Source organism: Oncorhynchus mykiss, chromosome 12 (assembly GCF_013265735.2).
Source record: "Oncorhynchus mykiss isolate Arlee chromosome 12, USDA_OmykA_1.1, whole genome shotgun sequence".
Classification (NCBI taxonomy): domain Eukaryota; kingdom Metazoa; phylum Chordata; class Actinopteri; order Salmoniformes; family Salmonidae; genus Oncorhynchus; species Oncorhynchus mykiss.
In genome coordinates this window covers 65,568,359-65,594,149 of record NC_048576.1, presented here as the reverse complement: position 1 = coordinate 65,594,149, position 25,791 = coordinate 65,568,359, and the positions used below count along the sequence as shown (strand labels likewise).

The 25,791-nt window shown below is 41.2% G+C and overlaps 3 protein-coding genes across 3 annotated transcripts; all 3 read left to right on the top strand.

The window, feature by feature from the left end:
• The first annotated feature begins 1,428 nt into the window (after window positions 1-1,428).
• LOC110510821 (interferon a3-like) lies at window positions 1,429-3,352 on the top strand. Its single transcript, XM_036939661.1, has 5 exons — window positions 1,429-1,563; window positions 1,768-1,845; window positions 1,971-2,120; window positions 2,768-2,860; window positions 3,075-3,352. The coding sequence occupies exons 1-5, from the start codon at window positions 1,429-1,431 to the stop codon at window positions 3,168-3,170; spliced, it is 552 nt and encodes a 183-aa protein (XP_036795556.1). The 3' UTR covers window positions 3,171-3,352.
• A 9,416-nt stretch (window positions 3,353-12,768) lies between these two features.
• On the top strand, window positions 12,769-19,381 carry LOC110538045 (interferon beta). Its single transcript, XM_021624607.2, has 7 exons — window positions 12,769-12,817; window positions 18,027-18,088; window positions 18,188-18,333; window positions 18,430-18,516; window positions 18,648-18,797; window positions 18,890-18,982; window positions 19,085-19,381. The coding sequence occupies exons 3-7, from the start codon at window positions 18,208-18,210 to the stop codon at window positions 19,190-19,192; spliced, it is 564 nt and encodes a 187-aa protein (XP_021480282.1). The 5' UTR covers window positions 12,769-12,817; window positions 18,027-18,088; window positions 18,188-18,207; the 3' UTR covers window positions 19,193-19,381.
• Window positions 19,382-23,420: 4,039 nt separating this feature from the next.
• On the top strand, window positions 23,421-24,427 carry LOC110538047 (interferon beta-like). The gene is made up of 5 exons (XM_021624609.2): window positions 23,421-23,564; window positions 23,661-23,747; window positions 23,879-24,028; window positions 24,121-24,213; window positions 24,317-24,427. The coding sequence occupies exons 1-5, from the start codon at window positions 23,439-23,441 to the stop codon at window positions 24,422-24,424; spliced, it is 564 nt and encodes a 187-aa protein (XP_021480284.2). The 5' UTR covers window positions 23,421-23,438; the 3' UTR covers window positions 24,425-24,427.
• The last annotated feature ends 1,364 nt before the right edge of the window (window positions 24,428-25,791 follow it).

Here is a 25,791-nt window from a genome sequence, read left to right as displayed (position 1 = left end):
TGATGGATTATATATTTACTGTCTGACTGATTTATTTATATGTGAAGGCTATGTATTTATTTATTCTGTAATTTATTTATATTAAAATTAAATGAAAAAAACATGCATCTATTATCATATTGTTTTGTATTCATTTACATATTAATTCATCCATTCAGTCTTTCATGCATTAATTTGTTCATATGCAATATGCAGTTCAAAACAACAACATAGTGGAGTCTATGCACTACAAATAAGCAGATGTAATATATTTATTTCGTACCACGACTGTAGGCTGCCGAAATAAACCTGTTGACCCATTTAACAACATGTGTAATGTGAAATTCATCTCAAGTTTGAAAACAATCAATGGCATTAGGTTACAAGGTAACCTAATATAAAGGCTTAACATAAAAACGGCATAATCAGAAACCTACACCTCCAATTAACGTCGTAGTCATCATTGTCATATGATTTTATATCTGAATGGGATTTTCATGGTTAAAAAAAGTTTGGAAAAATATAGCTACAACCATCATTAGCATTCGGTAAAATTCGCACATTATCGTCAAGGCAAATTTAGGGCATATAACTCTTTTTTTAAACAAAAATGAACCAACTTTAAAAGGACCTCTTGGAATTTACCGAATCAATTTAATAAGAATGAAGCGCATAAGAGAAAAGGAAAAGTAATTCCCCAGCATGCTGCCAACACCACCGCAATACCACCGCACTTTACTCTCGATTTTAGAGGCGGCGGCTTTAGTCTTCATTCAACACTACCAGTCACTCTATTAATAAAACGTTTTGTTATTTAAAACATTTGCAATATTAACACTGAACAGTAATGATTCAGACTGCACTACCGGATGAAAAGAGAGTCGACAACAGATTAAACGAGTGTGAGCAAAAATGGATCTCCATGCTACTCCTATCAAAAATACTTTTCTACACAGAATCTGAAAAATGTGGTGTGCAATGTCCAAAACTACAGCATATTTACTAAACATGGCCCTCATTTCATAGGAGAGAGCCCTGTACCATTGTATTATAGAAATAACAAATCAGCCACGGTTTTCTTAGTTTTTAATATTCAAAATGGCCTACATTTTAACACCTGCTGAATATGTTAGCATGAAATGCATTGCCCCAATGCAATTCTCTACATATGAAAACTGTTAACTTGATAGGAAAACATTTTCTTGATTAGTTTTACAATAGCATAATTAAGAATTACCCCCTAAAATTGGGGCTTATAAAGGGAAGCGAAAGTCTGAACCATGAAACCCTTCTTCACCACAAAGGGATTTTGATACCTTTACGTAGCGATACTTGGGTTATATAAAATGGGCAACATCAACAGACTAGGTATCATATCAATCAAGATTAAGATAATCGGTCGTTAATCATTTATACTAGCTGTTCCATTCAAGTTCTTATTAAAGAAACATGGCTGTATTGAAATGGTTGAGCATTTGCCTGACTCTGTTCTGCCAAGGCACAGCAGCATCAAAACCTTGCCGGTGGACGCAGTTTAGGTTGGGGAAGCTGAACGATGTGAGCATAGACCTGCTCTCAGATATGGTGAGGAATTTAAACTGCACCAGTCCGCTATTTGATGTGCACAAATTTATGACGAAAATTCGCAATAATATTTATATTTCTATTTTGCATTATAGCTAATTTTATTTTTAAGCAATACTTTCACTTTCTGTACCACAAAGTTTCATTTAAGGTTACTATCACAATATAGTTTACTTCTTGATATTGATATGAATTCTATTTCAGGGTGGACTCTTTCCACTTATGTGTGCAGAAGAAAACGTCGAACAAATGTTTCCAGAGGATCTTTACAAGAACACAGAGGTAGGATACACTTCAGTATATTGATAAACTAAAGTACAGTATAACTAAAGTACAGTATGGTAAATTGGAAGTTTAACCATTTATTTAGACACCCAATGCCTAAAACCCTGTTTTATTTTATCCAGGGTGAGGACGTCTCTGTGGTTGCATTGGAGGCTATGCGATATGTGGACCAATTATATAACAACAGTCTGACGTCTGTCACGTGGAACAAAATAAAACTTAACATGTTCCAAAACGTCATATATCGTCAAGTTCAAAACTTAGAGTTATGTGTAAGTACGATCCCTCTTGTGTAGTCTATAGGTTATACGCTGTGTGAACAAAACATTAGCACCTGCTCTTTCCATGACATAGACTGGCCAGCTGAATCCAGGTGAAAGCAATGATCCCTCACTTGTTAGACCCACTCCTATTGGTGTGGAGGAAGGGGCGGAGACAGGTTAAAGAAGGATTTTTAAGCCTTGAGACAATTGAGACATGGATTGTGTACGTGTGCCATTCAGAGGGTGAATGTGCAAGAACAAATATGTCTGGATGTAGGAGTATGGATGTAGGTGCCAGGCGCACCAGTTTGAATGTGTCAAGAACTGCAACGCCGCTGGCTTTCTCATGCTCAACCGTTTCCCTTGTGTATGAACAATGGTCCACCACCCAATGGACATCAAGCCAACATGACCAATCTGTGGGAAGTATTGGAGTCAACATGGGCCAGTATCGCCGTGGAACACATGCCCCTGACGAATTTAGGCTGTTTTGAGGGTAAAACGGGGTGAAACTCAATGTTATGAACGTGTTACTAATGTGGTGTACACATTTTGGGGCAGACAATCGTGGGCATTGGTATATACATAATAATAATTTATACACTACAATAAAAAATATATATATTTTCATAACCAGCATTTTATATTGTCTCCAGGTCGTAGGCGGTGTTTGGGAATCCTCTGGAGATGGAGGCTCGGTTACTCTGAAAACATATTTCAACAAGCTGAACACCGTCTTGAAAGAGAAGGTGGGTCCAATATCAAATGTCTTCGAATAGAGGCTAAATTAATCTGAGCAAACGTTCTAGATCACCACAAATAGGACGCATTTCAATGCCACAACTCACATTTGAAACTTGGAATTGCCAAGTGCCGTTTTTATGTCGATGGATGCGCTGGATCAACAACACCTGCAGTGGTTGAGTTGACTGAAATAAAATGTAAATCTTGTACGCTCTCCAGGAACACAGCGCATGCGCATGGGAGATTGTGCGAAAGGAGATTCGCGAAAACTTGGTGCAGTTCAAGAAATTCATCGACAGCAGAGTCAAGCCGTGAGGAGAACCACATAATCATCATTGGAAACGTGACATATTCCTCAGGCTGGTTAACAGATTGATGGCTGATATATATACTGACTGACTGACTGACTGTTCGGCTGCTCGATTGACTGAATGACTGATTTATTTATTTTATATATATTGGTAGATGGATATTTATGTATACACAATGTATTTATTTATTCGTGTTTTATTTATAATACATTTAAATAAAAAATACGTACAACTATTCTCATATTGTTTTCATTCACTTAAATAATTTATTCACGCATGCCTGCATTCATCCATTCATTTCTTTTATGCATACATTTTTTTATAGACCGACTTTCTAAATGGAACTCTGCAGTTCAAACTAAACCAAAGCACACACTCAAACACTCTTTTTGTAAATAGCTGAGAGATGGGGTTGAAAAAATAACCACCGTCACAGAACTATAGATGCAAGGAAGGATGATCCATGAAATCACAATTCTAGTTTGACCTACATTTTGAAGATGTACAGTGGTTGTAAAATGTCTACATCTGGACACAATTGACATCTTGCCTGACCATTACCATTTTCATTTTGATACCTTAGAGCGGTCGAATTTGTACATCAACATTCAACATTCATTTGTTATTTGAAGACACTCATTATCAACAGGTCGGTAAAGGCTGTAACTTTTAAAGTAGCCAAAGAATTGTGTAGCACATTAATTTACATACATTTATTTTTCCCAACAGAGAGAGATGGTTTTGACAGCATATGTCATTTAATATCAAGTGAGAAGGGTACTGTATTTGCTCGTTCTAGTCAAACTCTGTCATGGAACAAAAGGCACCAGGATTACTTAAGAAATTTAATTTTCAGACAGATAACGACTGTATCTGAATGCATGAGTATGATTTTTTGCTAGCAACTTAAAATGCCTTCTTTGATGTGACAATACCACTTACTACATTGAATCGTTTCAAACAGTTGCAGACGAGAATTCTACCATTCTATACGTTTTCATGGAGACACTTCATCGTTCTGCAAAACCCTACTTTAGCAAAATGAATCTACTTCTAATAGCAAAGGCTTAAAATAACACAGAAGCCTATATTGAATGGTTGTATTTGAATCACTTTTTCGTTGGTACATTTACTCAATTCAATTGACTGTGGGGTTTCATCATTTCAGGACAACAGTTATTGAATTTGTGAGGTTTTTCGAAATGAAATCGTGTGGAAATGGAAAAATGTACAGATTATGGTGTTTTTTAATAATCACATTGTTTCAACCAATGGTGTAAAACACGTTTGTACATTGGTTTGTTGTGTTGCAACACAATCTCACACTCATTTCGTGCAAATATGTACAAAAATAATTTAGCATATTTCAAGTATTTTTGTGGGTTTTAATGTGGCTTAATTTGAGTGAAAATATACACATTTTGTGCTAGTTAATACGTAGGAAAAGACACATTATTGTGCAACTTCATTCATTGGAACAAACTTTTTTGGGTGTCAAACTTTGTAACAATCTTTTCAAAGTTATTTGAGTAATGCTTGATGAGCAACTGCCTTTTTGTTGTCCCATATATACTTATATATAAAAAAAAAAACGTGATAACACCAAATATTGTTCATCAACCAGGTTGTCACCAAAATAATTATATTATAATAGAAGCCTTATATTGTTTTTAAAATTTTTCTTAATGCCAAAACCCTTTCCAATGCTTGTTTTCTCTTAATTCTTTAGGATACTGGTGTATTTGGAGTCAGAAAGACCCTTTTCTCATGTAGCCAACTGTAGGCCTTTACAATTGTCTTCATAATGCATTTGATAGTTCGTGGAGACTACAGTACATTACACAATTGTCTTTATTTATTCTTCCTAGGGCTACAATTCTCTTTCTTTATATATTCCTGAAGGGGTTTTCTTTATTTTTACTATATTCTATATTGTGAAATAATAGTGAAGACATCACAACTTTGAAATAACACATATGGAATCATGTAGTAACCAAAAAAGTGTTAAGCAAATCCAAATTGATTTTAGTCAAAAATATGCCTAGTCAAATCTTATCCAGCTGGGACAATAGAGAGAGAGTCGTCAACATTCATGTAGTGCTTGATGAACAGAGCAACAAATCTCTGGCCAAGACAGCGTTTTTGAATCTCTTCAACATCAATGACAACTCTGCTCCATATACCATGAAGACCTGTTCTGGGGTAACAGAGACTTCAGGCAGGAGAGCCGTCAAGTTCATGGTGGAGTCTATAGACGGACACATGCAGCTCACTCTCCCTACTCTGATAGACTGTGACATGATGCCAGACGATAGGCCATGCAGGTCATGAACTGTCTCACATCACTTCGCAGGACTTTTGACAAAAAGCCTGACACAAAATGTCATTTTATTCTTCATGCAAAAGATGGGAGACAAAGAACACTGGTATCTGTCCATATTTGGTGTTCACTATCCACAAAAGCCTGAACATACAAGAGTAGTGTTTGACTCCAGTGCTAAGCGTCAACGAGTGTCACTTAACAACGTTCTGCTCAGTGGTCCAGACTTAAAAAACACACTCTTGGGCGTCCTAATGCGCTTCCGCAAGGATTGTATTGCACTAACGGCAGATGTGTAACAAATGATTTACTGTTTTGGTGTACGTGAGGATCACAGAGATTACTTAAGGTTTCTCTGGTATGAAGACAACAACCCAGATAGAAAACATAACTGAGTACAGGATGAACACCCCAGTCTCCTTGTCTACCACTCAAAGAAGAGAGCTGCACATCTTCTCGGATGCCTCTACAGTAGCCATAGGAGTGGTAGCCTACCTGAGAGTTATTGACTCTGAAAGGTCAATGCCATGTTGGATTTATCTTGGGGAAATCAAAATTGGCCCCTCAGCCGGCCAACACTATCCCACGCCTAGAACTGTGTGAGGCTGTGCTAGCTGTTGAGATGTATGAACTGATCAGAGTTTTACACAAACAGTAAGATAGTTCTCGGTTACATCCACAATGTCACCAAAAGATTCTATGTGTATGTTGCCAATAGGGTAACTCACATCAGGAATTCTACCCATCCAGTGGTGTTATGTAAACACCAACAGCAGTCCAGCAGACCATGCAACCAGGCCCATACTAGCTGTGCTCTTAAAGCACACCAGTTGGTTCTCATGTCCACCTTTCCTGACCCAAGCAAACTCAAGTGAGTCTGAGACAATCAATCCTGACCTTGTAGAGCCTCACACAGATCACAAAGATTCAAGCAGACGTCACTGCCTTTGCCACTAAGATTTCTGAAGCTCAACTCGGCCCTCATCGCTTTGAGAGGTTCTCAAGCTGGAAAGCTCTCAATCAAGCCACAGCACGACTCATTCATGTTGCCAGATCCTTCTATGAAGGTGCGGACGACACCAACTGCAGAGGCTGGCATGACTGCAGTAAACCATGCAGTACAAGTGAGTTGTCACAAGCCAAAACAGCAATCATTCACTGTGTGCAACATGAATCCTTCAAAAAGGAATTCAAATGCCTTGAAAAATTAAAAGAGTTCCTAAAATAATGTACACTCAAAAAGCTGAACCCAGTGAATGATGAGGATGGATTGCTGAGGGTGGGAGGCTGCTTATTCTCTTCTTACATTGTCACAAGACGGAAAATATCCTCTCATCATCACATCATGTTGCCGCTCTGCTGGTAAGACATTATCACAAGCAAGTGGCTCACCAGGGCCGTCATTTTTCAGATGGAGCTTGTAGAAAAGGCCCATGGAGTTGGTGGAATACTCCTTTAATTCATTGCCATTTACTCAGCGGGACCAGGGCGCTCTAATTAGGTCAGGTGGAAATGTCCGACAGATCTCAACTCCATAAAAGGAGGAAATTGCCATCGCCTGATCTCGCTGCTTTCTCTTCCTTAACTCCATCTGATCCAGAAGTTCTGTGCGTCCATAAATCCACGTAAGTCCACCGACTATGTTACCTTTCATCTGAATTATCTGTGGCGATCGGGAGAGTGGGCCATTCAGTTATTGTTTATAGGTTTTACCGCGGAGCGCGGCTTGGAGCGCACGCTTCAAACATATTGTGTAATGTGAATTGTCAATGATCACGGCCCTACGGATCCTCATAGGCCAATTATGCAACCGATATGGTTCATATGTATTGAAATTGATTATATGTACACATGAAGATAATTGAAAGAGTGAAATGAGAAACGTCATTGTTTGCTAACTGATAGACTTTGATCATGGGGATTATAGATTGTATAACCATTCCCTGTTTGTATTCTTTCATGATTTATGATAAATAGTTACGAGCCTAAATGTCTCGCGGATGATTACTATTGACTTAATGAACTGAACTGTTGACCTCCCTAACTTGTGTTAATAATGAATGATATGATTTGATCTTTGATTATGAATCTGATTGGATACATGTTATTTGTTTCCTTTGTGATGCAGCACAGACTACTCAGTAAATATACCACTTTATGGTTAAAGGAATTCCTGCCTCAGTCTCATCCATTCCTCTGTCAACTGACACGTGACCACCTGTTCACCTTCACTATCAGTCATCCTACCTGTCCAGCTACTCACACAGATTCCACTAATCTTTCAATGGTCCTTTGAGCCGGATGATGACTGAACCAAAGACAGGTGAAAAGGAAATGGAGGCGGAGAGGGAAGAATTGTCTCCACTGGAAGGAAGAAGAGAGGAGGAGAGAGCAGCTGAGGGAAAGGTCTTGGAACAAAGGAAATATCCAGGAGCTAAGCCTAAAGCAACAAAGGCTTCATCCTCAATCACCAGCAGCACCAGAAGAACCAGGCAAGCACCTGGTTATCTTTCGGATTATGTGGTCAAGTTTCCGACATCAAAGGGCAAGCCCACCAGAGATCAAAGTGTTGATGGATCAACTATATGTTTCAGCCATCAACCATCCCCTCTGAGCCAAGGACTGGAAACTGCTTTGGAGCAGGAAAGTGGTCTACATGAAGAACCTATGGAGGAGGTAACTCCCACCGCACAGGTCGACCAGCTTCCTGAGGCAGGCTCCACTCAATCAATCAATCAATCAAATTTATTTTATATAGCCCTTCGTACATCAGCTGATATCTCAAAGTGCTGTACAGAAACCCAGCCTAAAACCCCAAACAGCAAGCAATGCAGGTGAAGAAGCACGGTGGCTAGGAAAAACTCCCTAGAAAGGCCAAAACCTAGGAAGAAACCTAGAGAGGAACCAGGCTATGTGGGGTGGCCAGTCCTCTTCTGGCTGTGCCGGGTGGAGATTATAACAAAACATGGTCAAGATGTTCAAATGTTCATAAATGACCAGCATGGTCGAATAATAATAAGGCAGAATAGTTGAAACTGGAGCAGCAGCACAGTCAGGTGGACTGGGGACAGCAAGGAGTCATCATGTCAGGTATTCCTGGGGCATGGTCCTAGGGCTCAGGTCCTCCGAGAGAGAGAAAGAAAGAGAGAATTACAGAGAGCATATGTGGGATGGCCAGTCCTCTTCTGGCTGTGCCGGGTGGAGATTATAACAGAACATGGCCAAGATGTTCAAATGTTCATAAATGATCAGCATGGTTGAATAATAATAAGGCAGAACAGTTGAAACTGGAGCAGCAGCACAGCCAGGTGGACTGGGGACAGCAAGGAGTCATCATGTCAGGTAGTCCTGGGGCATGGTCCTAGGGCTCAGGTCCTCCGAGAGAGAGAAAGAGAGAAGGAGAGAATTAGAGAACGCACACTTAGATTCACACAGGACACCGAATAGGACAGGAGAAGTACTCCAGATATAACAAACTAACCCTAGCCCCCCGACACATAAACTACTGCAGCATAAATACACTCACTCCTTAACTTATGGGAAATCATCGAAGCACTCTAGACGGAGTGGGAGTTCGACCAGTGGATACCCCTTTGGGAGTGGCCATGGCAGCCGCCATTCACTAGCCCTCAGCGATTCACAGACCGCTGTCCTACAAGAGAGGATGAAACTATTAGCTTTGGAAGAAATTGAGCGTCAGATTGAGGAGGAACGACAGGCTGATGAACGATGTCACCAATTGGATGTGCAGGCCCGTAGAGCTCTACAGGAACGGGAATTCATTGCCAAGGACCTGGCACAGCAGCGAAGGCACCGTCAAGCCAGAAGGGAATTGGAGGAGGCACGGATGGTATCATCCTTCCTGGAGAGGAACGAACAGGGAGTTGACCTGACCACCCCTCCACATGGACCTGAACTGTCTGCCTTTCTTTCCCAATCTGCCCCTCTGGTACAGCATGGCACACAGTCCCCGGAGGCTCCGCGGTCAACAGCCAACACGGAGCACGGGAGACAGGCCGCTCCGCCAACGCCCTCTATGCCAGTGACACAAGTTAGCATTCCTCCATCTGGACAAAGCATCACTCCTTCGCCTTTCCACCAATTACCAACCAAGGCAAATCGTTCCTTTCGTCCTGGGCCAGACCAGTCCTCAAACAACAGGTCGGAGGGCTCTCGCCCAATTCCGGCTGCCACAAATGGTGGGTCTGGGAAAGTAGGGGACCGGCCCAATGAGGCCACAGTGGGATCATCAGAAGTCCCGGGTTTATCCTTCACGCAACCAGAAGAGGGAGCCAACATTATGAAACTTCTAGTAGCCTCAGCCTATGGAATTCCCAGACCCAAACTGCCATACTTTGAAAACGGAAAGGAGAGTGAATTTGTCCTTTTGGAAATGGCATTGGAGAGCCTACTGGGTATTCACAGTCATCTGTCAGAACGCTACAAATACCAAGTACTACTGGATCATTTGCGGTTTCCCAGTGCATACAGGCTGGCCCAATCCTTTATGCACTCCGCAACACCATACACTGCTGCTCTCCAGGCCCTGAAGGTGAGATATGGTGAGCCACGTCAGCTAGTCCAGAATGAACTAAACAACATCCTGAACACATCTCCAATTAAAATGGGAGACCATGCTGCCTTCCAAGAATTCTCCCTGGCTGTCCAATCCCTGACCTCGATGCTCCAATCCGTTGAAGGAGAAGACGGGAACGAGCTGAAATGTGGCTCCCACGTGGACAGGCTTCTTAGCAAACTTCCAGTGTACCTCAGAGACAGTTTCATTGAACATTGTTTGAATAAGGGCATCCTGAAAGAGGGCTCGAGAAGCACCTATGCTCTTAGAGACCTGGCCGCATGGTTGGAGGTGAAGGCGAAGAGCATCGCTCACCAGGCCACAATCTCAGCCATAGCCACCGGGGGAAGGAAGGAATTTGAACACCAGGAGGGACAGAAAAGGCCAAATCCCACTACCATGTACTTAAATAGTGAGGCCCGGGAGGAACCCGGGAAGAAGACCCCTCTCAAGAGCAAGAACATCAAATTCCAGCCTTACTGCCCATATTGCAATAGTAAGGGGCACTTCCTTGGCTCATGCCCCAGGGTAAAAAAGCTCACTCAAACTCAATTGAAGGCCTGGATCACTTCAGGCGAGCGATGCTACAAGTGTGCCCGTAGCCATAAGGCGGAGACCTGCACATTGAGGAAACCCTGCAACCACTGTAAAGGAATCCATCTCACCGTGTTGCATGATCTAATTCCGCAAGCACAGAAGGAGCAGAATATGCTCATGGTAGGAGCTGCAAAGGAGCTGTACCTCGACCAGCAGAACCGGTCTCCAAGGGTCATGTTGAAGGTGGTCAAGGTCACTCTGAAAAGTGAAGGGAGAAGCATTGATACATTCGCTGTTCTAGATGATGGGTCAGAAAGAACAATCATTCTCACGGCGGCCACCCGTCAGCTTAACCTGGAGGGGACCCCCGAGACCCTTAATCTCAGAACGTTGCGACATGATGTTATCCAAATGAAAGGCTCTGCTGTAACATTTAGCATTTCACCTTCAGGAAACAGGGACGTGGCCTATAACATCACCAATGCCTTCACGGCAGATGGCTTGAATCTCGCAGAGCACTCCTGCCTGGTAAGTCTTCTACAGAAACAATATCCTCATCTACGAGGATTGCCTCTTCCTAACCTGGCCAGAGTAGCGCCACTTATCCTGATTGGGTCAGACCACCCACATCTCGTTACCCCGACTGAGCCTATACGAGCTGGACCAGAAGGAGGGCCCATTGCTGTCCATACATCCTTGGGTTGGGCTGTGCAAGGTCCATCCCATCTACTTCTCTCCACCCAAGCTGTACAGTCACAGCAAGTCCTCTTCACCAGAAGCAATCCAGATGCAGCCACTAACCTCCTGCGGAATGTTGAGATGCTCTGGAAGATGGACACATTCTCCAACCGGAAGCTACAGGAGGTCACTCGCTCGAAACATGACTCCTATGCATTAGACCTCCTGGAGAAGAGCACCACCACCACTGAAATGGATGGCGTTTGCAGGTATGCAACCCCACTGCTACGGGTGCCCAACCATCCTCCTCTGGCAACCACGACACGGGCTGTACTCCCACTACTGCGTGGAACGGAGCGACGCCTGGTGAAGAATCCTGAGCTTGCAGAAGTTCATAACCGAGAGATTCATAACCTTGTGAAGGCAGGCTTGTCCCAACCAGAGAACGAGTGGCCGACAGCCCCCAGGCGTACGGCCCCTCCGCAACCAACTGAAGCTTATGAGTTAAGGAGGTCCGCCCAATGCTACAGCATTTCTACGGAACCAACAACGGCTCTCCCTGACCTAACACAATCCCAAACACTGCCGGATCTGATCACTGCCACAAACCAGACCTCAGATGGGGTGGCTTCTATACCTACCTCCCTCGCGGCAGAGACACTACTCCAGCAAGCACAAGCAGTTAGCTTCCCTGAGGAGTTAAAAGCTCTGAAAGCCGGTAGGGAAGTGGCTAAGGACAGCCATCTTCTCTCTCTTGCCCCAGAATATGATCCAATCCTTGGAGTGATCAGAGTCGGAGGGAGGCTGCGCCAAGCAGAGGTTTTGGACCCAGATGCTATCCACCCAATTATCATTGACTCCAAACCCTTGGGATATCTCTCTGCAGACATCGCTGACCCCGATCCGGTTACACCGAATATGCTCTTGATGGGACGCCGAGATGCGTCACTTCCTCAAGCCATGTATGCTGATACCAACCTCGTAGGCAGACGCCGGTGGCGACACAGCCAAATCTTAGCTGACCATTTTTGGGCCCGATTCATTCGGGATTACCTACCAAGTCTACAGCACAGAGGGAAATGGCGGAGAGAAATGGCCAGCCTGGAAACTGGCCAAGTAGTAATGATGGTGGACCCTCAGCTGCCTCGAGCCTCCTGGCCGGTGGGCCGTATAACTAAGACTATGCCTGGGACCGATGGTCGTGTTAGATCAGTGAAGAACCGGACATATATCCGGCCAGTTGCCCGACTAATTCCTCTCCCTGAGATGACAGAGGACGGGTAGCAATGAGCCTTTTTTGAGGAGTGTGGAATTTAACAAATTTCCGGGGTGGCTGTAGAAAAGGCCCATGGAGTTGGTGGAATACTCCTTTAATTCATTGCCATTTACTCAGCTGGACCAGGGCGCTCTAATTAGGTCAGGTGGAAATGTCCGACAGATCTCAACTCCATAAAAGGAGGAAATTGCCATCGCCTGATCTCGCTGCTTTCTCTTCCTTAACTCCATCTGATCCAGAAGTTCTGTGCGTCCATGAATCCACGTAAGTCCACCGACTATGTTACCTTTCATCTGAATTATCTGTGGCGATCGGGAGAGTGGGCCATTCAGTTATTGTTTATAGGTTTTACCGCGGAGCGCGGCTTGGAGCGCACGCTTCAAACATATTGTGTAATGTGAATTGTCAATGATCACGGCCCTACGGATCCTCATAGGCCAATTATGCAACCGATATGGTTCATATGTATTGAAATTGATTATATGTACACATGAAGATAATTGAAAGAGTGAAATGAGAAACGTCATTGTTTGCTAACTGATAGACTTTGATCATGGGGATTATAGATTGTATAACAATTCCCTGTTTGTATTCTTTCATGATTTATGATAAATAGTTACGAGCCTAAATGTCTCGCGGATGATTACTATTGACTTAATGAACTGAACTGTTGACCTCCCTAACTTGTGTTAATAATGAATGATATGATTTGATCTTTGATTATGAATCTGATTGGATACATGTTATTTGTTTCCTTTGTGATGCAGCACAGACTACTCAGTAAATATACCACTTTATGGTTAAAGGAATTCCTGCCTCAGTCTCATCCATTCCTCTGTCACCTGACACGTGACCACCTGTTCACCTTCACTGTCAGTCATCCTACCTGTCCAGCTACTCACACAGATTCCACTAATCTTTCAGAGCTATTCGAGCAGCAGGCTTCTGGATTATTGGGAGCAAACGTCTGGTCTCTGGTATCATTCACAAGTGTGTCACCTGCTGTAAAGTTAGAGGGAGGATACTTGACCAAAACAAGGCTGACTTACAGACAGACTCACATCTGAACCACCATTCACCAGCGCTGGAGTTGATGTGTTTGGACCATGGAATGTCATAACTCGTAGCACTAGAGGTCAGGCCAGATCGCATTTGGAAAGGAGAACTTGTTCTCAACTGGCCTACCTGGTTAAATAAAGGTGAAATTAAAAAAATAAAAGAGGTGGTAGTGCAGACTCCAAGCGCTGGGTGGTGCTCTTTCCATGTATGTCTACTAGAGCTGTCCATATTGACCTCATCGAATCCATGTCCACATCCAGATTCATCAGTGCACTGAGGCGTTTTTTGTCTATCCCGTGGTCCAGCAAAAGTGCTATGCTCTGATTGAGGTTCAAACTTCATAGGTGCCTGCAAGGAACTCGGAATAGAAACAAATGACTCAGAACTGACTAAATACCTCTCAGACAAGGGATGTACTTAAATATTTAATCCCCCACACTCGTCTCAAATGGGTTGTTCTTGGGAGAGACTCATTGGGGTTGCCAAATGCTATGCTGTTTCAGACGTGCTCCACTCATCTCACACATGAGGTCTTGAGCACTCTTATGGAAATAATCAATGCGAGAACCCTCACGTCAATGTTAACCGACCCTGACATGCCTGCCATTTTCACACCCTCAATGTAACTGACACAAGAGGCCAGCACTTCCTGAGCCCCTTCTGGATACTTCAGCATGAACAACCTTAATGGAAAACAGTGGAACAAGTCCAGTGTATCGCTGACACCTTTTGGAAAAGATGGAGACAGGAGTACCTGACAACGCTGCAGAGACGCAGAAAAGACAAATGTAAAAGTGGGAGATGTTGTCTTATTGAAAGACAGTCAGGTGCACAGAAATGACTGACAAAAAGGTTAGGAAAGTAGAACAAAAAATTGTCAAGCAAGAGGCTGCTAACGTGTTTCTGAGACCAATCTCAGAGATTGTTGTTCTTCTTTTTGAAGCATCCTAGAGACAAAATATAAATTTTTATAAAAGGACATTATTTGTTTCTTGATACATGTTTTATTTCATAACGGCACAATTTCTTTATAACAGTGCTGCCATCCTGTTAGAAGGTAACATATTATTTTATTACGGTGGTTAAAACTGATTTTCATTGTGTCCCATGGTGTTTGTCGCCTCCTATTGGAGCTTTCTGGTACTTAGACTGTACGGAAACAGAAAGTAGAATAGAGTCGTCTTTCTGCACGCAGAGAGATGCAGCTAAAAGCAACGCTACGGTGCTGTTCTTTCTGTGCAGTTATTTCTTGTTACGCTTCAGCACCAGAAAATATTTATTTGTAAATTAGATTCAAGCATATTGCTAGTGATGATAATATTATTATTGATAGAATTGCTTGCAATGTTAGTTGGTTGCATTTACTCACACAAATTGCCTTGCCTTTCATGTATGCCGTCAGCTGTATTAGTTTGCTCTCGTGCTTCATTAAACGAATTGTAAAAATACAATACTGTAGTTTTCTTACTGTTTCTAGTGTAATATGCTTTGTTATTGTACAGAGGTGTTTGCACATTATTAGAGTAGTGAACGAGTTGGCTAGTTGCAACTCATATGGTAATTGTCGTCTGGTTTGGCATCATGCCAGACATATGGTACCTTGGCATGTGCGTTGTATTTAAACGTTTTCAACATATTAAATCCAGAAAAGTCACGCCTTGGGAGTTTTATTGAAGATTTAGTTGTTAGCTATCTGTCTAGTTTTGCATAGGAATGCAATTCCAGGGCAGAATAGAGAGACTGAAATGAATGAAATACCCTAATCCCAAACTATGTTCAATGTCATCAGCAATTTCCAGTGACAAATGCTCAGTCTGACGCCTTTAGTCTATGGTTTTCACAGCCCTATAGTAATAATGCAAGTTATATCAACTTAAAAAGGGTGTATTTACAACCTCTGGGGTATAACATGTTGGGCAAAGTGGTATAGGAGAGTCTGACATGACCCCTAACTTGAGTTCAGTCTTCGCCAATGAGAACCAAGAGGGACACTGCTCTGTATTTCATGACAGGGAAAGGCCTCGATTCTACCCATATGATGTGGATCATTGTCAGGTTGTTTGATACAGTGAATTCGGAAAGTATTCAGACCCCTTGACTTTTTCCATATATTGTTACATTACACCTTTGTTACATTACACCTTATTCTAAAAATCAATAATCATTGATCTACAAATAACACCACACAATGACAAAGTGAAAACAAGTTTTTAGACATTTTTGCAAATGTATTAAAAATAAAAACAGAAATACCAAGACATTTCCTAGAGCTGGCCGCCCGGCCAAACTGAGCAATCGGGAGAGAAAGCCCTTGGTTATGAAGGTGACCAAGAACTTAAATGTCACCATGACACTCTGACAGACCTCCAGAGTTCCTCTTTGGAGATGGAAGAACCTTCCAGAAGGACAACCATCTCTGCAGCACCCCACCAATCAGGCCTTTATGGTAGAGTGGCCAGACAGAAGCCACTCCCCAGTAAAAGGCACATGACAATCCGCTTGGAGTTCGCCAAGAGGCACCTATTGGAGTAAGAACATGAGAAACAAGATGATCTGATCTGATGAAACCAAGTTTGAACTCTTGGCCTGAATGCCAAGCATCACTTCTGGAGGAAACCTGACACCATCCCTACGGTGAAGCATGGTGGTGGCAGCATCACATGGTGGGGTTGTTTTTCAGCAGCAGGGACTAGGAGACTAGTCAGGATCGAGGGAATGATGAACAGAGCAAAGTACATAGAGATCCTTTATGAAAACCTGCTCCAGAGAGCTCAGGACCTCGGACTGGGGCGAAGGTTCACATTCCAGCAGGACAATGACCCTAACCACACAGCCAAGACAACGCAGGAGTGGCTTCAGGACAAGTCTCTGAATGTCCTTGAATTGCCCAGCCAGAGCCTGGACTTGAACATATTGAACATCTCTGGAGAGACCTGAAAATAGCTGTGCAGCGACGCTCCCCATCCAACTTGACAGATCTTGAGAGGTACTACAGAGAAAAATGGGAGAAACTCCCCAAATACAGGTGTGCCAAGCCTGTAGCGTCATACCCATGAAGACACTAGGCTGTACTCGGTGCCAAAGGTGCTTCAACAACGTACTGAGTAAAGGGTCATAATACTTATGTAAATGTGTTATTTCAGTTTTAAATTTGTAATTCATTTTCAAACATTTCTCAAAACCAGTTTTAGCTTTCTTGTTAAAAAAAACAACGCTCAGGAAATATATTTTTGGGGTAGGCACAAAACTCCCTCCATACTTCCATTTTTTTTACCAGCACTGGTTACCTTCAGATGAGTTCTGTGACATTAATGGGGAGTTTAGAGCAAAACGAGAATCTCCACGTTCCACAGTGGGTTCACATTAATTTGTAGTCCAAACGGTTTTGACCTACGAACAGAAGTTGGCACATTGATGGTACCGACATCAGACAAGTCCTTTGACACTTGTGGGGGTCGTAGAGCAAAAGGAAGAGCATTATCATATCGTGTAAGTCTCTCCTTTCCATAGAGTGGCCAATATCCCCATCGGGAGAATGAAAATATTTGGCATGGGTCCCCAGATCCTCAAAAAGTTATACAGCAGAGATCATCCTGACCGCTTGCATCACTTCCTGGTATGGCAACTGCTCTGCATCTGGCCGTAAGGGTAGTACGCACGGTCCAGTACATCGCCGGAGCCAAGCTTCCTGCCATCCAGGACCTATGTACTAGGCGGTGTCAGAGGAAAGCCCAAAAAATGGTCAAAGACTTCAGACACCCAAGTCATAGACTGTGATCTCTGCTACTGCACTGAACGCGGTACTGTACTTGAGCTCCTAGTCTAGGACCAAAAGGCTCATTAACAGCTTCTACCCCCAAGCCATAAGACTGCTGAACAATTAATAAAATGGCCGCGTGGTGACAACCCCCCCATTTGTTTTTACACTGCTGTCACTCGCTCTTTATTATCTGTGCATAGTAACTTTACCCCTACCTACATGAACAAATTACCCCCAGACATTGACTTGGTACCCCCTGTCTACACCATCGTTATTTTATTGTGTTACTTTTTATAATCTTTTACATTAGTTTATTTGTTCAATATGTTCTTAACTGACTTTCCTAGTAAAATGAAGACATGAAGAGGACTATTGCATTCATTGTGAAGTTAAGGGGTCGTTGTTCTACCTGTCTTAGAAACGTTTGAGCTCTCACAAGACCAGCTATGAGTTACTTTCTTTCAACCTGCCTCCCATGAAGGAACACTCGAAACATGCTGAGAGAGAAGTGGAGCACACGAAAAGAGAAATCCGGTCTTGCGGTTCACTAGGCAAAACTTTCCCAAATTCATTCATTTTAACTCCTAATTTAGCGAAACACCCTTTCACTTTTTGTACATCCTTTCAAGCCTCACTATTTAAATTCACCCGCAGATATGGGATCAGAACACAAACCACATTCTCACTGGAGGAAAATTGAAATTTACTGGCAACAGGTGAGTCAACAATATGCTATCATTTGATAATTGATTCAGGATACAAATAATTAATTATTTTCAGGATTATATTCGACTAACAATGATCATCTGCTACAGATCATCTAACTACAATAAGAATGACACTTCAGACTGTCACTTGGATGAGCGCCTTCCTCTGCCTCGCGCAAGTTTGCTCAATGCCCATGCCTTGCCAGCTACAAGGACAGCTGGTGCGAATAACCCACAACCTACTGAGAGACATGGTACATTTATTAAATTACTTTTGTCTTGAGAAGTATTATCCAACTATGTTTAACTGAATAGCTCAACGTGATTGCGGTGTTTTCTCTAACTTTCAGGGGGGTAATTTTCCTCTGGAGTGCCTGCAGGAGAAAGTCTTCGTGGCATTCCCAGCCACCGCATTTGCAACCTCCGGTGCGCCACAGGTAAGGGCAAGCGAGTACATCCGAGTGTTCTTTACAGCATGAAAGAGTATTTGCAGCCGTTAGGATAAGAAAGTAGAAAACTTTAAACTGCCATATATGTTATTTGAAATTATTGTTGTTGTCCGTTTCAGTTGAGCAGCAGTGGTGCTATGGCTATTTATGAGACATTGAAGAACATCGACACATTGTTTGGAGCTGACGACCTGCCTACTAAGTGGGACCAACAGAAGTTGGAGAATTTTCAGAATATTGTATACCGCCAGATTGAAGAGAGCAAATGTGTGAGTTACTATGCCAACATAGGTTAACTGTTTAATTGTGGTATTGTGGCATTTTTATTATTATTCATCGCCTGCCTTTTTCTTTCTGGCAGATGATGGGCAGTGTGGATACAAGTGATTATCTCATCAGGACAGAAGGACTGAAGACGTACTTTGGGAACATTGCAGCAGTCCTAAAAGAAAAGGTAGACTATAGGTTAAACACAAATATACCATGTTTTGATCATATCTCTACATTGGACAATATTACCCTACATTGCCCTAACAGTTTATTTGTATTTTCACAGAATTTCAGTTACTGCGCCTGGGAAGTGGTTCGAAAAGAGCTCCTGTACAGCCTACAGTTCATTCTGGAACACAACTCTGATAGCCTTCTGTGGGCCAACAGAACATGAATTTGAACTTGCAGAACTTTTTTACAATTGTGTTTTACGATTGTGCTTGATTTTAAAAGCCTACTCTTCTACAATCATCTAATGTGGAACGTCAAATAGCTATATTAAATCTGTATTTATTTATTTAACAAGGTTATTTATTTATGTATGCCTATTATTCATTTATTGATTAATCTATTTGAAAATATGTTGCTCTTTTTCAATTGTTAAATTAATAAACATTTCTATAGTTAATTTGTTGATAGGCATACAATGTTGTTCTATCAATGCCATGATCAGTTCGTTGTTGCAAAGTTTCATAAGATAAATACTTAATATTAATATAAAAGCTGCATAATCAGAAGCCTACATCTCCAATTAACGTCTTCGTCATCATCACATCACCATCAGCAACAGCATCATTATATGAGTCTATATATCAGACTTTCTTACTCATTCACATTAGGCCAAACTCACACATCATCGTCATCATTTTCGTCGTCTTGGTAAGCGCCCAATAAAGGTTAATCTAGGGCACATACCCTTTTATCAACTAGAAATGACCAAATTGTAAAAAGTTTGAATTTACCGAATCAATGTAATAAGAATGAACCGCATGAGAGAAAAGGAAAAGTGAAGACAATACCACCGCCCTCTACTCTCGATTTTAGAGGCGGGTCGGCTTCAGCCTTCATTCAACACTACCAGTTAACTACCAGTCACTCTGTCAATGGAATGTGTTTAATTATAAAAAATGTGCCATATTAACACTGAACAGTCATGCTTCAGATTGATCTACCCGATTAAAAGAAAGTCACCACAGACTTAACGTGTGAGCAAAATATGATCGCTGTTCCTCGCCTATTGAAACAAGTTTCTGGTTAACCCTACACAGAATCTAAAAGATGTGGTGAGCAATGTCCACAATATTGACCATGGCCCTCATTTACTAAGATGAAGCCCTGCACCATTGTATAAATAGGCTACTGTTTTTTTTGTTGTGTGTTTCATATTCAATATTGCTTGCTGAATAACTGCTGTCTGACCTCATGAAATGCATTGCTCCAATGCAATTCTCTGCAAATACATGTATGAAAACTGTTATCTTGCTGGGCAAAAAACATTCTTATTAATTTTACAATAGCATAATTAAGAATCAACCACTGAAAAGTTGGATTTATAAAGAGAAGCGAAAGCCTGAACCATGCAGCCTGCTTCACCACAAAGCTACTTCATCATTATTATAGAAGATGGACAACTTTAGCAATGTAGGTATCATATCGAATCAAGATTAAAATAATTGGTTGTTAATCATTTCGAAAGTCTGCTACACTTAAATGATATAAAAAGAAACATGGTTCTATTGAGTATCTGCCTGACTCTGTTCGGCCGAGGCACAGCAGGCTCCGATTGGTGCAGGTGGACGCAGTTCACGCACCAACCCGCTAAATTTTGCACCAGTCCGCTCTTTGGGGAACACAATTTACATCTCAATTTTAGGCCTACATTTATTTTATTTCATTATAACACATTTTATTTAACCAATGCGTTCACTATCTGTACCACAACGTTTAATGTAAGGTTACTATTCCAATACAGTTCATTTTTTGACATAGATATGACTTTATTTCAGAGTGGACACGTTCCAGCTCTGTGTCTAAAGGAAAAGTCGAGCGCATGTTTCCACCGCATGTTTACAAGAACACACAGGCAGGATACACTTCAGTATCATATAGCAAGATTTTGATAGCCTAAACTATAGTATATGATTTTTACCATTTCAAAATGATAAATTGGAAGTTTAACCATGGAATTTATGAGACACCCTAATGCCTAAAACCCTGTTTTCTATCATGCAGGGCGAGGACCTCTCTGTGGTTGCATTAGAGGCTTCGGGATACATTGTCCAATTAAATAATGACCGTAGTCCTATCGCGTGGAACAAGGTAACGCTGAACCTGTTCATTAACAGATTACCTAGTTAAATAGAAATTAGAGGGATGCGTAAGTATGATCCCTCATGGTGTAAACTTAGCTATATTTGGGGGGCAGATAATAATTGGCACGGGTCTTTAAATTGTGATTTAATCTAAATCATTTTTTCATAATATTTTCAGAACATATCTTAAGACAGAACTAATTCACTGACCACCATTTAATATTGTCTCCAGGTCGGGTGTGTTGTTGGGGCATCCTCTGGAGATGGAGGCTCGGTTACTTCAGGCAACGCGTCATGAAAACATATTTCGACAAGCTGAGCACCGTCTTGAAACAAAAGGTGGGTCCAATATCAAATGTCATCGAAAAGAGGCTAAATTAATCATATGCAAGTTCTACATAACCGCAAACCGGATGAATTTTGCTGCCACAACTCACATGTGAAACATGGAACTTCCAAATGCCGTTTTTGCCGTCGGATGCGTTGGCGCAGCACCTGCTGTGGTTGAGTTAACTTAAAAAATGCATGTCTTGTTTGCATACCAGCAACACAGCGCATGCGCATGTGAGATCGTGGGGTTGAGGTTCGCTTCAAAAATTCCTCGACTGCAGAGTCAAGCGGTGACGAATCGACTGCAGAGTCAAGCAGTGAGGAAGAAGCGGTCTGTTGGACAAACCACATCATCATCAGAGACGTGTGACATGTACCTGAGGCTGGCTAATAGATTGCTGAATGATATATTTACTGACTGACTGATTTATTTATATGTGAAGGCTATGTATTTATTTATTCCTTTACCATTTTATACTAAAATTAAAAGAAAAAAACATACATCTATTATCATATTGTTTGTGTTAATTTACATATTCAGCCATCCATGCATTCATCCATTCAGACTTTCATGCATTAATTTGTTTACAGGCAATATGCAGTTCAAAACAACAGCATAGTGGTCACTCAACCCCTATTTTGGTAAATAGCTGAGTGATAGGTTTCAATAAAAGTAACCACTGTCAGAGATATTGATTCAAGTAATGACCATCCAAGAGTTCAACATTTAATTTTAACTACATTTTGAAGCTATACCATGTTTGTTTAGATGTACGTTGTTTCAAACAATGTCATAAAAAAGTATTTTGGGTTCTGTTGAGGTAAGACAGGTGAACGAAGCTCATGAGGCATTTAAAAGGTATATATTCTTCAAGAGTCAATAAGCCTGTGTATCATTAATTTAAAAGTCTATATGGGATGTAGCAATCGCAGAAATGTCCCCTTTTGCTAAGCATATCCCAGACGATGAAAAGTAGTATTATTAGGATTTAGCTATTTTTCTAATAAACCTACGATAACGTCATCACAACACATTGGCACATTGGTTTATTTATAGGAATATTCTTGCTAGTCTCTCGTAAGGAATAAATAGTCAAATGTTAATGTTAGCCTGATTATTCATCAGTTATTGAATCATCAGTTGTTACCAAAAGTTTAATTCAAATGTATAGACATGAATGGGATTAAAGACAGAAGATCCAAACAGAACGAGATCATATTAAATCATCATCATCTCCCTCTCTCTCTCTCTCTCTCTCTCTCTCTCTCCCTCCCTCCCTCCCTCCCTCTCACAGACACACACACACACCCACAGAGAGAGAGAAACAAACAAATAAGCAAATAGCAGTTTTGTGATTGAAAAACAAACATTGTAGTAGGCCTACCCTTAGTCCATAAAAGTGCCAATAGTTTAATGTTGGTGTTAATAAAGACTTAAAGAGGTCTACTGCATTCATTGTAAAGTTAAGGGGTCGCATTTCTCTCTCTCTCTCTCTCTCTCTCTCTCTCTCTCTCTCTCTCTCTCTCTCTCTCTCTCCCTCTCTCTCCTTCGCCCTGTCTTTCTTAGAAACGTTTGAGCTTTCACAAGGCCAGCTGTGAGTTACATTTTTTAAAACTACTTAGGACAACGTGCCTCCCATGAAGGAACACTCGAAACACGATGAGAGGGTAGTGAAGCACAAGGAAAGAGAAATCTGGTCTTACGGTTCACTAGGCAAAACTTTCCCAAATTCATTCATTTTAACACTTAATTTAGCGAGACACCCTTTCACTTTTTGTACATCCTTTCAATCCTCACTATTTAAATTCATCCACAGATATGGGATCAGAACACAAACCACATTCTCACTGGAGGACATTTTCAATTTACTGGCAACAGGTGAGTCAGCAATATGCTATCATTTGATAATTGCTTCAGGATACAAATAATGAATTATTTTCAGGATTATATTCTACTAACAATGATCATCTGCTACAGATCATCTAACTACAATAAGAATGACACTTCAGACTGTCACTTGGATGAGCGCCTTCCTCTGCCTCGCGCAAGTTTGCTCAATGCCCATGCCTTGCCAGCTACAAGGACAGCTGGTGCGAATAACCCACAACCTACTGAGAGACATGGTACATTTATTAAATTACTTTTGTCTTGAGAAGTATTATCCAACTATGTTTAACTGAATAGCTCAACGTGAATGCTGTGTTTTCTCTAACTTTCAGGGGGGTAATTTTCCTCTGGAGTGCCTGCAGGAGAATGTCTTCGTGGCATTCCCAGCCACCGCATTTGCAACCTCCGGTGCGCCACAGGTAAGGGCAAGCGAGTACATCCGAGTGTTCTTTACAGCATGAAAGAGTATTTGCAGCCGTTAGGATAAGAAAGTAGAAAACTTTAAACTGCCATTTATGTTATTTGAAATTATTGTTGTTGTCCGTTTCAGTTGAGCAGCAGTGGTGCTATGGCTATTTATGAGACATTGAAGAACATCGACACATTGTTTGGAGCTGACGACCTGCCTACTAAGTGGGACCAACGGAAGTTAGAGAATTTTCAGAATATTGTATACCGCCAGATTGAAGAGAGCAAATGTGTGAGTTACTATGCCAACATAGGTTAACTGTTTAATTGTGGTATTGTGGCATTTTTATTATTATTCATCGCCTGCCTTTTTCTTTCTGGCAGATGATGGGCAGTGTGGATACAAGTGATTATCTCATCAGGACAGAAGGACTGAATACGTACTTTGGGAACATTGCAGCAGTCCTAAACGAAAAGGTAGACTATAGGTTTAACACAAATAGACCATTTTTTTGATAATATCTCTACATTGGACAATATTACCCTACATTGCGCTAACAGTTTATTTGTATTTTCACAGAATTTTAGTTACTGCGCCTGGGAAGTGGTTCGAAAAGAGCTCCTGTACAGCCTACAGTTCATTCTGGAACACAACTCTGATAGCCTTCTGTGGGCCAACAGAACATGAATTTGAACTTGCAGATCTTTTTTTACAGTTGTGTTTGATTTTAAAAGCTTACTATTCTACAATCATGTAGTGTGCAACGTCAAACAGCAATATTATTCATGTATTTATTTATTTATTTAACAAGGTTATGTTTTTATGCATGCCTATTCATGAATTTATTGATTTATCTATTTGAAAATATGTTGCTCTTCATCAAATGTTAAGTTAATAAACACTTCTATACTTTTAAATATTGTTAATCGGAGTTCTCATTCTGTAGCCAAGTCAGTCGATGTGTTAACATTCATATTTGTATTAAACATGCTCAGAACATATGGATTGCAGTACATTTAGTGCTTTAGCCTACGAATCCATCATGGAAAGCCCTAAAATCAAGTCAAATGTATCTTCTCAAAATGTGGTTTTATTGAAAATCCTTTTTTCAGTTAAGTGTGTTTTAGCACTGGACATGGCGGACCTGTTTTGAACGTTGTACTTAGAGTTCCTATACGAATTCAGTTCCTACTCTAGAGATCCTATTAAATGATTCGAAATCCTAATTCTATGGTTCCAACCCACTCTGTGGAATTGCGATCCACTATCAATACCGTAATCGGAACAATTTTAGCTGAATAGACTGAACAGGTGCACAGTGATTTCACAAGCAGTGAGGTAAAATGGTCGATCTTTAGCCTTCATTCAACACTATCAGTCTCTCTATTAATAACATGCATTTACATTTCAAATATGTGTTTTACAAATACCGAACAGCCATATGTTTAGATTGCACTGCAATCTGATTAAAAGAGAGTCAACAGACATATTGTGTGAGCAAAATGTGGTCTCTGTGAAATGTCATTTGAAACAACGGATCTAGCTAACCCTACACAGAATCTGAAAAGTGTGGTGTGCAATATGCACAATTTCAGCATATTTATATTGAACATGGCCCTCATTTAATAAGACAGAGACCTGCACCATTGTGTTACAGTTATTCGTTTTTCATATTCAATTATTGCCCGCTAAATATCTGCTTACTGTTACTGTTACTTACTGCTCCAATGCAATTCTTTGCATAGACATGTATGAAAACTGCTCACTTGCATTATATTCATCTGATTCATTTCACAATAGAATAATTAAGAATCACTCACTGAAAATGTGGGCTTATAAAGTGAAGCAAAAGCCTGAACAATGCAACCTTCTTCAACACAAATAATTGTTTTATATCTTCATGGAGCGATACTTGGTTTTATACTTCAACAATGTACGTATCATATCGAATCAAGATAATAGGTTGTTAATCATTTATAATGTCTGTTGCTCTCAAGTTCTATCAAAAGAAACATGGCTTGAAATGGATGTGCGTCTGTCTGACTCTGTTCTGC